The sequence below is a fragment of the Labrus bergylta genome, chromosome 4 (assembly GCF_963930695.1).
Source record: "Labrus bergylta chromosome 4, fLabBer1.1, whole genome shotgun sequence".
In the NCBI taxonomy this organism is placed as follows: domain Eukaryota; kingdom Metazoa; phylum Chordata; class Actinopteri; order Labriformes; family Labridae; genus Labrus; species Labrus bergylta.
Window position 1 is genome coordinate 23,373,913 of NC_089198.1, and position 13,038 is coordinate 23,386,950.

General features: G+C 40.0%; 2 protein-coding genes across 2 annotated transcripts; one reads left to right on the top strand and one right to left on the bottom strand.

Annotated features, from left to right (window-relative positions):
- Positions 1-3,082: 3,082 nt before the first annotated feature.
- Positions 3,083-11,735, top strand: efcab14 (EF-hand calcium binding domain 14). The gene is made up of 9 exons (XM_020652188.3): positions 3,083-3,807; positions 5,090-5,238; positions 5,393-5,538; positions 6,504-6,602; positions 6,706-6,807; positions 8,934-9,086; positions 9,417-9,519; positions 9,612-9,743; positions 10,151-11,735. Exons 1-9 carry the CDS (start codon positions 3,632-3,634, stop codon positions 10,327-10,329), a joined length of 1,239 nt encoding a protein of 412 aa, XP_020507844.1. The 5' UTR covers positions 3,083-3,631; the 3' UTR covers positions 10,330-11,735.
- On the bottom strand, positions 11,735-13,022 carry znf830 (zinc finger protein 830). The gene has a single exon (XM_020652189.3). The coding sequence runs from the start codon at positions 12,939-12,941 to the stop codon at positions 11,937-11,939; it is 1,005 nt and encodes a 334-aa protein (XP_020507845.2). The 5' UTR covers positions 12,942-13,022; the 3' UTR covers positions 11,735-11,936.
- Between the last annotated feature and the right edge of the window lie 16 nt (positions 13,023-13,038).

Here is a 13,038-nt window from a genome sequence, read left to right on the forward strand (position 1 = left end):
ATATTATTTAATCATGGTAAATTATGTTTTAAGATGCCTTTATCGAAGATCATTCCCCATCAGCCCTTAATGGGGGTTAAATGTCATGACTCATCAAAAAAAGGCTAGACAATGAGATGCAAGAACCGAAGTAGCAGCTAGGTCACTTTTAGATTGTTAACAGTGTCAGAAATGATAAAGGTTTGAATTCCATTATGGCAACTTTTGTGATGAATGAAGAGTTGCTTCAACGTTCAAAAAGTAACCCCTTGGAGCAGGTTTCATTTCTTTCTTTCTTTTTAGACAACCGATGACATCATGACTTTGGTTCTCTTAAGGACCAATTCAGCTCTCTAAACAAATCAAAGAGCTGCTATCAACAGGTTTGGACCAAGACACCAAACAGAACTGCACAGACAAGAACCTTTTGATTCAAAATGGATAAAAAAAAACAGAACAGTTCCAACATTAAGAAACGTGTTTATGTAGGTTCCCGTTACTTAAAATAAGAAGGGGATTAAAGTTGTGTTCTGATGGCCTCATAACACAAAAAAAGAGATAAAGAGTAAACAATACAAGGCTGAGGAGAAAGAAAAAAATGCTTGTGCTTTCCTGTTTGCTTCCCAGTCAAGCATCAGACAGCAGCTGTCACAGATAAAAGTTCAGAAGTTCAGAAGCATTGTGACACACTTCTAAATACCATGGGGTATTTCTCATTTAATCCGTCAACCAGCACATTTTTATGTAAGAATTGAGTCATCCAACAAAATAGTAGAACGACTCTAAATAAATGGTTTTTAAAAAAAAAAGAAGCCTGGTGAGAGAAATTAGTATTCAAACAGCATCCCTGCTTCCAACTGATGATAATCTGTATTCACACAGTCTGCCATGTCAAGATGAAAGCCTTCAATTAGCAGTCAAATCTATTCACTGTTTCCTATCATGCCACCATTATTTACATTCTCTGTCAGCACCCGAGGCAGCTCCCTGCCCCACGGCTGCAGGAATCACTCCTGGTGAGAATATGAGAAACCCTGCTGTGAACAAAGTGAGAAAACAAGTGTTTTGTAGGTAATCAGAGTCGTGGGCTTCCAGTGCCTGATGCTCCCTACCTGGTGGTTGCAGATGTAAGGAGCCATAAGTTGAAGTGTCATCTTCTCAGTCTTAACCCCAGATGAAATACTGAGACTCCAGCGAAGAGATGAAACACCTCTGATGCTTTGATTTGCAACCTCATGCTAGCGGGGGTCGGCACAGGCCCTCAGCATGATGCTTGTCCCCTCGCCGGGTGTTCCGAGTGGAGTCGAGACACTGATTGAATTTTAGTCTGCTACCTACATAACACTGCTGGATGCACAGGTAGTGCATTCAAAATAATACAGTAGCCTCCGAGTTGAAGGCACTTATGAAATAGCCACAAATTAGTCTAACTAATCTGTAATAATATCAGCTGTGTATATGTGTGGGTGGCATCATACCATTATTGTGGACTGACAAGCACTGCCTTGAGAGAATCTTTCTGAGGACAATAAAGCAACAGCAGTGGGCCTCATCGCTTGCAATTCAATAACCAATCTCATACTGAGATGCTGAGGAACATCTCAGGTCTTTTGTGTGTTTGTAAATTGGTCCAGTGTGTAGAGTCTCATTCAGTTTCATTATTATCTCATTGTACTGTGGTAGTATGGGGGTCCAGGGACATAAAGAAACATATTTTCAAAGCCAGAAGCAGACCAGTGGGAGACTGTATTCAATGAAAAAGAGCTAAAGGCCAGTCTGCAGCGACCCTGCCTCCACACAGTCCATGTGTCTTGCTGGGTCTGCCCAATAGCGCTCCGGGTCAGCTGGATTTTCTGGCAGGACCCCTGCTGGAAGAGTGGTGCATTCCTAATTATATTGTCAACACCGGTGAAAAAAAAAAAAAAAAAGAAGAAGACAAAAACTATAGATATGACAGAATAAAGCTATACAAGTGAAAATTAGAGCAGCAACTATAATTCCATGAGGCTTTGTCAATGACAGACAATGAGTGGAATCAGGGTAAAATGAAACGGGTATTTTGGTATTGACTTCATTGTTGGGGTTGTGCTTTTGACATGCAAGATGAGGATCTCATCATTGACAAAAAGCTCTCCTTTTTTATGCTCAACTGACAATAAACTCACAAGTTGACCATAAATAATTATGAATTGCATTTTCATATTATATGAATCACCAAAACATAATATGAACCTCTATGTAACATGGAGAGTCATATGATATTTCAAATGATTTTTCCCATACTTATCTGCATCAAAATAAGACAAATAACTGCTAAATCCCATATAAAATATATAATAAATGTTCAGCTACATTAACTCTAAACTTCCACAATTAAAAATATTTTTTTTGTTTTGGTGAAAAACCTCAAAGTGAAAGTTTGCAGTATAATAACATGATACAAGCTTGTTATCCAACAGTGTTCCGAAAGCTGTAATAAATACCCCCCCCCCCCCCAAAAAAAAAACAAACAAACAAACAAACAAACATTTTTCCAAACTAAAAACGAAAATGAGGTGTGAAAACTATGACCTTCTTTTTGGATTATTGCTAGACCTCAAAAATGATATTTCCCATGGCTTATTCAAGGAGCAATAAAAAGCTTAATGTAAAAAAAACCCAACTAAACTAACACAGTTAATAGATGCCTAATACAAAAAGTTGCATGTGAATTTCTTAGAAAAAGTGGGGGAAAGGAGACATGTGGCGTGATGTCTTGTCTGGAATTTGTAATTGGGCAACTTGTTAGACTTTTCTATCTTTAGCGCTTTAGAATAGTACCAATACATTTGAGGAGTTTCGCATTGCTTTGTGTTAGTTCCTTTGAGAACTGGTTGTACGACCAGAGCCCTTCTCGTTGTCTTTATCTAGATATGTTTTACATGTTTTAATTCACGTATCTTTCCAATTTTTGCTCATTTTACTTACGTTCATCGCTCTCGGCTTTGCGTTACGGCGTTGTAAACTGGCAAATGAGTGTGCGGGTGGTGTTATGCACAGAATCGCTCCCTGGCAGAACAGAGCACAGGAAGTTGTAGCTGCTTCATTTGCACCAATCAGCTGCGAGATTACCGGGCCGCCCTGCCGGAACAACACAGGCAGCAGGACAGATCGCTGGAAACACAGTATTGCATGTTTTGATTTTATGAAAGGATTATTTAACCGTACATCTATTAAAACCAGTGTTGGAATAGTTTACACACAGAGCGACATTGTTAGTTTAAAACGCGTGTTAGACGATGTGACAGTAATGATTACGAGTCCTTGTTAGCAACAGTTAGCAAGGTGTCAGACGCTAGCTCTTGTAAGCGTTAGCCAAACATAAGAGGAAACCCGGCAGACAATAACAAAACAAGTTTAAGATAAGCTGTTTGGTTGACTACCCTCATAACGATCAACAATTTCAACATATATGTGGGAAAAGTGTTAGTCAACAAGGCGAAGTCCAATGTTTTTTTATCCGTCAGCGACATTGTGTGGTTGAAATTGAAGCGAGCGTCCAGTTAGCTTAGCTGCTCCGTGAAAAACGTCAACATCCTCCAAACTGGACAAAACTTTGGATTTAGTCGGTTATAAATCGGGCTCGGCGGGTTCGCTGACCCCTCAGAAGAAGATGAAGAAGAGGAAGGAGTTGAATGCCTTGATCGGACTCGGGGACAGCAAGAGAAAGAAGACCAAAAAGGGGTCGGGTCACCGGCTCCTGCGAACCGAGCCCCCGGACTCTGAGTCCGACTCGAGCTCGGACGACGACGAGTTCAACAATCTGAGCAGCGGAGCTAACTTTGGGAAGTGAGTAAACACGTTTCACTCAGTGTCAGATATGTTTTATGTGTGTAATTCCTTACCTTTTTTTTATGTTCATTTTCATTTTCATTTTCGGGCATGAGACTCTTGGAAATTATATCAGCAAGGATACAGTTCCCCCCACCCCAAAAAAGCTACTTCTCTTTATTATTTATTCGTGCCTTTCTTGTAATGTTTGTTTTTAATGAATATATCAGTACTGCCATATCAATTCACTTCCGTGCTCAAATGTAAGCAAAGCAAGACACATTGTGCAAGCTGAGAAGATGAAGAGGTTATTATTCTGCCCTGCAAAGGCAAAAGACCTTAACAAGCCTGAGTGTAGAACTGAGATAAATTACTTTAAAGTCTTTTTTGTTGTCCAGCCAAATGAGTTGCAGGCAGAATATTGGAAATGTGGCAATTCTTTGTCTTTTTAATGAGGTTATTAATGTACATAAAAATCTTGAGGTCAAACATGACCTTTGACCCTTAATTGGAAGTTAAGGTACTCTGCCGTTGCATTGCGTGTACAATAATAAGGGGTCATGCCAAGGCAAAAGGCAATAACTTCTATTTGTTAGCTCCCTTGGTTGCTGATCACTGTATTAAATCAGTATATGATAATAATGATAACATATACATGAAATCTAGTGATCATGGCACAATTAAGTGCTTGATGACAGATATTAAAACAAAAGCATAACACCTTAACTCCACTGCAGTAAAACAGTAACTTCACTTTGATCCGCAGCAAAACAAAGGCAGAAGACCTTAACTCAGTTTGAGCGTTCCTGAATGCTGCAGTTCAAAGGCAAAGACCCTGATGAGTGAAGTTACTGGACTCTGCCTTGGTTTCTTGAGGGCTTTTGGAAGTTAAGGCAAATACAACCTACTATTTTCTCAAAAAAAAAAAAAACACAATTGACTCAAGATATTTGTCCTCATAATAAAGCACATCTGTAATGTTCCAAAAATGACAAAAACTCATTTTCTAAAAAATTGGAAGTTACTGCCTTTTGCCTTTGTAGGGCAGTATTCTGAACCGTCATATCAGTCAAATAAGAAATAACCAATACTACTAACAATACAATACAATACAATAATCTTGGGTATAATATGACCATGCAGTATATAGTAGCCCATATGGTGAAGCTCCAGAGTTTGATAGTAATCCTCACAATTCCCATGACACAGCATGTAGTCCTCTGAAAATAACCTCTTCATTAATAATGTAAGACGCTTTGAAGTCGAAATGTCTAACATTACCATGTTTCTTCTCTTACAGGAGAAGTTACACGCAGTGCTGCAATGTGTGCTACCCGTTGTTTCTGTTCATCATCCTAGCTGCCTGTGTTATGGCCTGTGCTGGGCTCATTTGGATGCAGATTGCTCTGAAAGAAGATCTAGATGCACTAAAGGAAAAGCTGCATAGCAGTAAGACTAACTGTCACGCACACAGTTACCTTGTGGTGATCATTTAATAGCCTACTGAAGTTTAAACCTGTTGTAAACCTGTCCTAGTTATTCACTTATCTATTCTTTTGCATCCAGCACTGTAATTAACAGAGTGTTAATGTTGTTGTTACAGTGGAGTCAAGCCAAAAGGTGTCATCAAGTGAAATACCAAAACTAAGTGAAGACCTGAAAAACAAGGAGAGAAAGCTCGATGACATGGAGACTGGGGACAAGGGGTTGAACAAGCTCTGGTCCAACCTAACAGAAATGAACAGAAAGGTGAGTGTTTATCATTGCTTATAGCGGCTAGAGCCACCATAACCTTCTCCCCGTCACACTTTAACTAGATCTTATGACAAAGAGTACAATGAAGAATGATAAGCTGATTGCAGGACTCTGATTTGTGAGACTTTGCAGACAAGTCTCCTTGTTAATTTTATATTACTAAGCAGTAGTAACACAAACACAACAATAATAGTAAATACAGATTTCGACATCAGCTGGAAAGTAGTGTGCACTGCAAGTTTTACTGTTCAGTTTGTTCAAGCTATGATTCAGCAGCAACATTCAAAATGTTTTCCACCTGCTGTAACAACACTGTAATAAAAAGGCAGTAAATCAGTTGACCTAAGCCGCCTAGCTTAGTGCAAGCTCAGAGAGACTATATTTTCAATATGTGTCTGGTGTCTCCTTATCTGTCATTTTCATTTCACTATGTTTACGCAGCCTCGTAAACCATTTTTGTGTTTCTTCAAAAATTGTGACTTGAGTAGAGGGGTTAATGATGGAAATATGTATCACTGTTTTAAAATGTAAGAGCTTGTAAAACATCAACTTTAATATAGTATTTAAGGAAATGTTCAAACAGGTTTTTAGTCTGCCCACACTGGAATAATAAATAACACGTTTTATTGGACTACCTCTTCTGAATTTTAGTTTATAATAGATTTATTTTGGGGGCTTTTGTGCCTTTATTGGAGAGACAGGACAGTGGATAGAGTAGGAAACTGGGGAGAGAGAGTGGGTACAGTAATGACATGCGGGAAAGGAGCCACATGTCGGATTCAAACCTGAGCCGCACGCTTCAATGACTGTAGCCTCAGTACATGGGCTGTGCAAACTAACCACTCATCCACCGGTGCCCTGAATTTTGGGTTTATTAAATCAAATGAAAATAACATAAATACATCATCATCCTGTCTTAGATGTGTATCAAAGGATTTTGTGTCCATTTTATTTTGCAGATCAGTTTGCTGGACTCGGCTGTGAACCACTTAAAGGCCAACTTGAAATCAGCTGCTGATTTAATCAGCCTTCCTAATACAGTGGAAGAGCTTCAAAAGGTAGGGGCAAATCAAATTGGAATCAAAAGAGACATTTTGTTGAAAAGAAAGAATATTTTTTGCAATGATTCTGGTAACTTACTGAAGAGTTCTCTTTTTCCAGAGTGTTGCTACAATTGGCAGCACACTAACAAGTGTACAGCATGATGTGAAGACCATGCAGGCTGCTCTGGAAAAGAAAGACGAAGACTTGAAGAAGACAATGGTAAATTCAAGCAAGTTGTATTTCTTTCTAGTATTGCCTTATTTTGTCATCGAATAACTGAGGCACAAATGGTATGATACCATTCTTAGATAAACAAACATTGATCTCTTTTCCAAAGCTCTAAATATGCAGTTCAATGTTGGATTTCAGATTTCTGTATAGGCTTTCAATGGAGCAAGTATAATCTGTCATTCTGTTTTTTATTGCTTGTATTTTTATTTCTGATGGCTTCATTTTTAAAGTACTTCTTCTCGCCTTGCAGACTCTTTGTGATAACATAGTATTAGTAAGAGAGAAGTAGCTAAGTCTGTGGGGAGTTTGGTAAGAAACCAGAGGGTCACCGGTTCAAGTCCCGGTACCGACCATGGAATTGGGACTTTTTTTCTGCAGAAGTGCCTGAGCACATCAGAAATGCCCTTGAGCAAGGCACTGAACCTCCAACTACTCTGGGCGCCAGTCCTCGTGCAGGGAGCTGCACATGTATCTTTTAAAAAAAATGACATGTCATCCATTTAATCTCAGAATGAATCAAGAGTTCCCACAACTTTAATTAGTATTGACAACAGGAACAGCAACAGGAGGCAGAGTAGTCAACAATAATAGTCTCAACAGTCAAAATGATTATTTTATGACGTCGCAGTGTTATGGCCAGCAGCAGCTGAGAAACATCACAGTGGAATCTGAAGCTGAACCTTTGTAAATATGTAATGTTAATGTATAGGGCTGCAGGCTCTAGGTTTTCACTTGAGCAATGGCGATGTATTTTTCATGAGTCAAGTTAAAATTTGATTTCACTGACTTTGTGTGACAGCATGTCTTTTTTAACAACCTGCCTAAGCTTACTGCAAATACTGCTGAAGGCTGCATTGTTATTAAAATATGGATGAATTGAGTGTTTTTATAAAACCACTAAACAGTGCATTATGCTTAACTGTGTGAGATGGATCACTTGGTGGGTCAGGGTCTAATGTTCTATATATCGCAGTTCCTTGCCACAGTGGGGTTTCTGTGGAATTTTTCTCTCTCAGCTTTGAGGGCAAATCTTCTTGCATACGGCCAAGATGGTTCTGTTGATGAAATGTCAGTTGATCTGCTAAACTGTGGCATGAATCCAAACCAGAAGCTGTGGCAAACTTTGCCTTTGCAAGATTAATTTGGTTTTGTTTTTCTTTGCTCACTCACCCACACACATTTTTTTTTTGCAGCTCTTGTCAGGCCTGCATTGAAAGAGTTGGGGGTTAAGAAGGTCCTGTCATTTTCTTGGATCCATGCATTGGGTTGTCATTCATAATACATGAAACAAGTGCCAATCTATTTCGGGAGCTTAGATGCTTTCGTATTTCTGGGAGAAAGTAGGTCACATATCTGAGACAACTGCAGAACTTTACTTTATTTTTTGAAGCGTAGAGGAATGGAAAAGGAGGATAATCACACTCTTTCCCTTTTTTAAAAAAAAAGGGAAAGGGAATTTTTAACTGGCTAAGATCTCCGTAGTCTTGCACCTTTTAATATTGAGGTACACCTGTTGAAGAAATTATCAAGACTTGACTTCATACAATAAGACTCAGTTGACATCAGATGGCTTACGTTGATGAAAGTTTCTACATAAGATGAATACTCGAGGAGACATGATTCAACGTCACACTTCTGTACTCGTGTCTTGCTCAATCACATCTGCAGAACTTTTCGAAAGGCATCGCATATATCCTAAAAGACATTACCATTATCAGGGTCGTGTCACATTGTCCCACCTAGACTAAACTGTGACGTCAATTACACTGGAACTGACAACAAGTCTACCAAACGTCCTTGCAGATATCAGGAAAAACAGTTGACACTCTCTAAGCTGTACTTGGTGTTCGAATAACAATTGACCTCTGTCAGGTCTGACTGACATTAGAGAACAGTGAATAAACCTAATGACGTCTGTATATTATAATCTAAATAACTACAGAAATTCCACCACACACCCTTAATGTCTCCCTAATACCTCCCAAAGCACTAAACCTGATCACATGTGTAAATCTATCTATAAAAACATGCCTGATCTGCCTTCATGTTCTTTCCTTTGCTCCAAACTGGTTACTAAAGCAGAATGCAAATGGATTTCTTGTTTGTCTTTATAGGACATTTCCAATCTTAAAACTGCAGTAAGTGAGGCAAATAAGACGGAGGAGCTACACCACACACAGACTAATGAGCAGATCCAAACCCTCCTCACTACGGTTGCAGAACTCCGCCAGAGAGTGTCGTCATTAGAGAATGGGTCAAAGCAAAGCGTGAGTAATTTGAACTCTTGCACTTGATTTTTTAAAAAAAAAATTTAATGTTAAGCCCTCACTGCATCATGGTCAGCCATCAGAGTTATTTCAACATTGATCATAGCTGTACGATCTAGCATACGGTGTCAACATCCATTTATGCAATATTCAAGTGTTGCTGGCAATAAATGTGTTATTTGTAAAAGCTATTCCAGGATCTTTCTACATACCACTGTGCAATAGCAGATGAACCCCCTCAAGGAACAAGGACTGAAAAGCATGTCCATGGAAGTAAAAGACAAATTCATGCAGTTTAAATGTCATCTTCCATCTGCTTAACACTCACAGGACCTTAAAGCAGCAGCCAAATTGGCAATCAACAATGGAAGTCCAGGAATCCAGCAGGTGAATGAAGCTACAACAACCAAAGCAACTCCTGGGAACATACAAGGTACAGTGTAGGCTCAAGTGGCTAACTGGTTTAGTAGATTTCTTTTCCTAATTAGACATGATGACATTTATTTTTCTCCTTTATTTTCACAGAGAATTCCACACCACTTGCAGGGCCTCAGACGAGCAGACTTCCACGCTTCTTAACTCCACAGCGGTATAAGATCAATACTGAGACCGCATGCCCGGAGAGAGTGCTCCTGCCTGGTGTCAGTTCTATGAAAGGTGCACTCAGGGATTTCATGTGTTGTTGTTTTTGTTCTCAATTGAAGCCAGTCTCATGGCTGTCCAGTTAATATTAGACATTGATAAACAAGGTTTCCTTTTTAACCTCAATGGGATGGCAAGAATCGACTTACCTAAAACATCCCGTAAAACCTTTACCTGTCATTTGTGCCTTCATTTGTATGAACAAGCATATAATTCTTAATTAGTAAAAAGATAGCTGTTCAGACAACATTGATTTGATGTAAGTGCATTACAATCTGTAATTACTGTTTTCAGTATTACAGAATACAGATTGTGTTTTAATTAATACTAATATTTTCAGTTTTGCCATTTTTAGAGGACAGTGCCCTCACAGACACATCTGTTTTTATTCATGTTTCTGATAAATCTTATTACTTTCACAGAATTGGAAGAAAAACTCCGGCAGGCTGGCGTTGAAGAAAACTCGCCTGGATTGACCCACCAAGACTTGAGGAAAGTATTTGGAACATCGACTCCCAGTGCTCGCACCATGCAGTGTTTTGACAATGACACGGACCAGAGATACTCCCTGAAGGAGCTGAGAGCTGCCGTAGGTTTGTGAGCACATTATCACTGACAGCAGTGAACAGTATTGAAAAACCCAGCCGGGTTTGTGGGCTTGGAGATCCCGACCCTTTTCTGTAATTGCTGCACTTTTGTGAACTGAATATATTTATCATACTGATTGCGGAACAGTGGCGCTGGCATGCCCCCCCATTCACTTCTTCTCCCCAATCCTTTTCAGTTCAACCTTTTATGCTTTAATTGAGAAATTAACCCATATAAGTATCTGTATGCAAAAATCCATCTCTTATTTTAGCAAAGGTTCCATGGTTAGCAACTACTAAAAGCATGCTAATTAGTCTTGTGAGTACTTTGAACCCTGATTTCTGCCTTTATTTCCTGGACTTGTTTTTGTGAACCTTTTTTTGTTTGTGTTTATATTTTCCCAACCAGTTTCTCATCCTCATGTAGCATTTCTGTTCCTCCGCTTTCTTAGGGTTGTTTTCTGTCTGTTCTTCTGCAGATTGCCCTAACCATCAACTCACCTGAACTTAATGTATAGAAACCTAGATTACATTTTATGAATGTTAACAGATGACTTCTAGAAGCAGACATTTTGTGAGTCTTTCATGTTGTTTTTTAGACAGATTCCTACATAACTGAAAAACTATGGAGCCTAAATATGGACTTGTGTGCTCTTTTCTTAGCTAACAATAATTGAGATTTATTTCTGTGTAGTGTTTCTTTATTTTATTTCCGTATCTCTTCAGTTAGTTGCTACTTTTGGATTTGGATTGTGTGTTTGTTCAACTGTACATTTGTCTTGTTTGTTTTTCCTTTTCTTGCAGTTTTACAAGTTTTGAAGGGCTATGAACACTTATCAATCATTCAGAAAGATTTTTGAAGTGGTCACTCATGAGGCATATGTAGCAATAACAACATTTCATTGCTATCGCGTGTTCAAAGTTGCAGTAGATAGAAAGTGCACCCAGCTCACCAAGTGTAACAGGTAGTATAAAACGCACTGACCGTCTCTCCTTACTGGATTCTTTTTATTCTGTTTGTGGGCCTAATAAAGGTGTACTTCCTTTCAATAAAATATTCTCAACCATTGTTGTAATCTGTAAAAAGTTTAAACGTATTCTCAAGACACGATCTTGTGCAGAGCATCAGGTTAGTAAACCTTCCTTTGCGGTCTTAATCTTAACATTGTACTTTTTTTTTGTTTTTTTAAGTGATTATGTTGTGCTTTGCATGTTGCTCATAATGTAACATGAACAAATTATTTATGAACTTAATATAGTCAACTACTCCTTTTTGCAGGACAATGGTTAGTTGAGCTGAAAATGTAACCGCTTTGGCCATCGAGGTGTAGGTCTTTGGATCCATGCTGCTACTAGAACATGGGAGGTTTTATGAATGTGTTATTGTGTGAGCACCAATAAATAAACACAGTTAAAAGGTTTCATTTGTGGTATGTCTGGTGTATTAAATCATCATATAAACAATATTCTTTTTTTACAAGCCTGTTTAACATCACAACACAGAAATGAATCCAGTCTGAAGCATACAAAAAGAGTTCCGCTGAAGTTCTCCTTACAAACATTCACAGTTTTTGCATTGTGGGAGTCATTATTTGCATTCTGGACCAAATTGACAAAACCTTCAGGCCAGTGCTCCTTTAGCCCTCCAGTCTCCGGACAAAAGTCCCAGCAGCTCCTCCTCATCATCCTCCTCATTGCCGGCATCTACTTCCATGTGTTCCTCTTTCCTGTGCAGGGACTTGCTCTTCGCCACATCCCTCTTGTCTCTCAGTATTTCAACTCTCTTGTAACACTGAATTTGCTCATCGATTTCGTCGATCTGACGTTCAAGGCGACCTTCCTCGTCGTCCTCCGCCACGATGGCGTCCGATTTTGTGTTCACCTGCCGAATCTCCTTTTGAAACTCTTCCCACTCCTTGTCCATTTGGTCTTTGGGTGCGTCGACTTTGCGCACTTTGGCGTCTCTCACGGGGTCGTCGAAGAAGCCCTCTGGCAGTGCCTCGGCGGTGTTGTCTTTCTTCTCTGCGCTTTTCTCCTGCTCGTCTGCTTTGAGGATGGATCCTGAATGGGAAACGCTGGGTGTGGATGGGACGGAGCTGTCAAAGAAATCGCTCGGTAATCCCACTGGCGGGGGATCTGCGACTCCCGCCTCTTGTGCATCTTCATCCTCTTCATCATTATAAACTCCGGCTAAAAGGCTCAGACCAGCAGACTTCTTTACAGTGGATGCCTCCTTTTCGCTGGGTTTCTCAAAAAAGTCTCCAGGCAGCTCTGACGACGATTGGCCTGCACTAGACGAAGGTTTCGCCTTTTTCCCCTGAGTGTTTTCACTCTCCTGTGTTTTCCTCTTCAATGGTTGACCCTGTGGTGCCCCGGGCTGAGACTTTGCGCCCTTCAGCTCGGCCACCTTCTCCTTATGTTGCTTTCCCAGCACATGAGCCGGCCACACAAGCTCGGACTTGACCTGCACATTGCACAGGACGCAGCTGAGGTGGTCGAGACTGTTGTATTTAGCGAAAGGAGACTCCACTCGCTTCTTGTCCGTCGTCTGCCTTTGTTTTGCCCTCATGAGGCGCCGAAGCTCCTCTTGATTCACGACTTTCTTCCCCTTCTTAGAGGCTGCCATTCTTAAATGAAAACAACAACAACACAGCTCGCAGGGGGTAGGAAACTATGTGGCCTCTCCGACGGCGCGAACGAAAGAAGCAAGGGGGGGGGCGTCT

Coding starts and splice junctions, on each gene's coding strand:
- efcab14 (XM_020652188.3), top strand. CDS start 3,632: ATGAAGAAGAGGAAGGAGTTGAATGCCTTGATCGGACTCGGGGACAGC. Junction 5,239..5,392: donor AAAGGAAAAGCTGCATAGCA/GTAAGACTAACT, acceptor TTGTTGTTACAG/TGGAGTCAAGCCAAAAGGTG. Junction 9,520..9,611: donor AACTCCTGGGAACATACAAG/GTACAGTGTAGG, acceptor TTATTTTCACAG/AGAATTCCACACCACTTGCA.
- znf830 (XM_020652189.3), bottom strand. CDS start 12,941: ATGGCAGCCTCTAAGAAGGGGAAGAAAGTCGTGAATCAAGAGGAGCTT.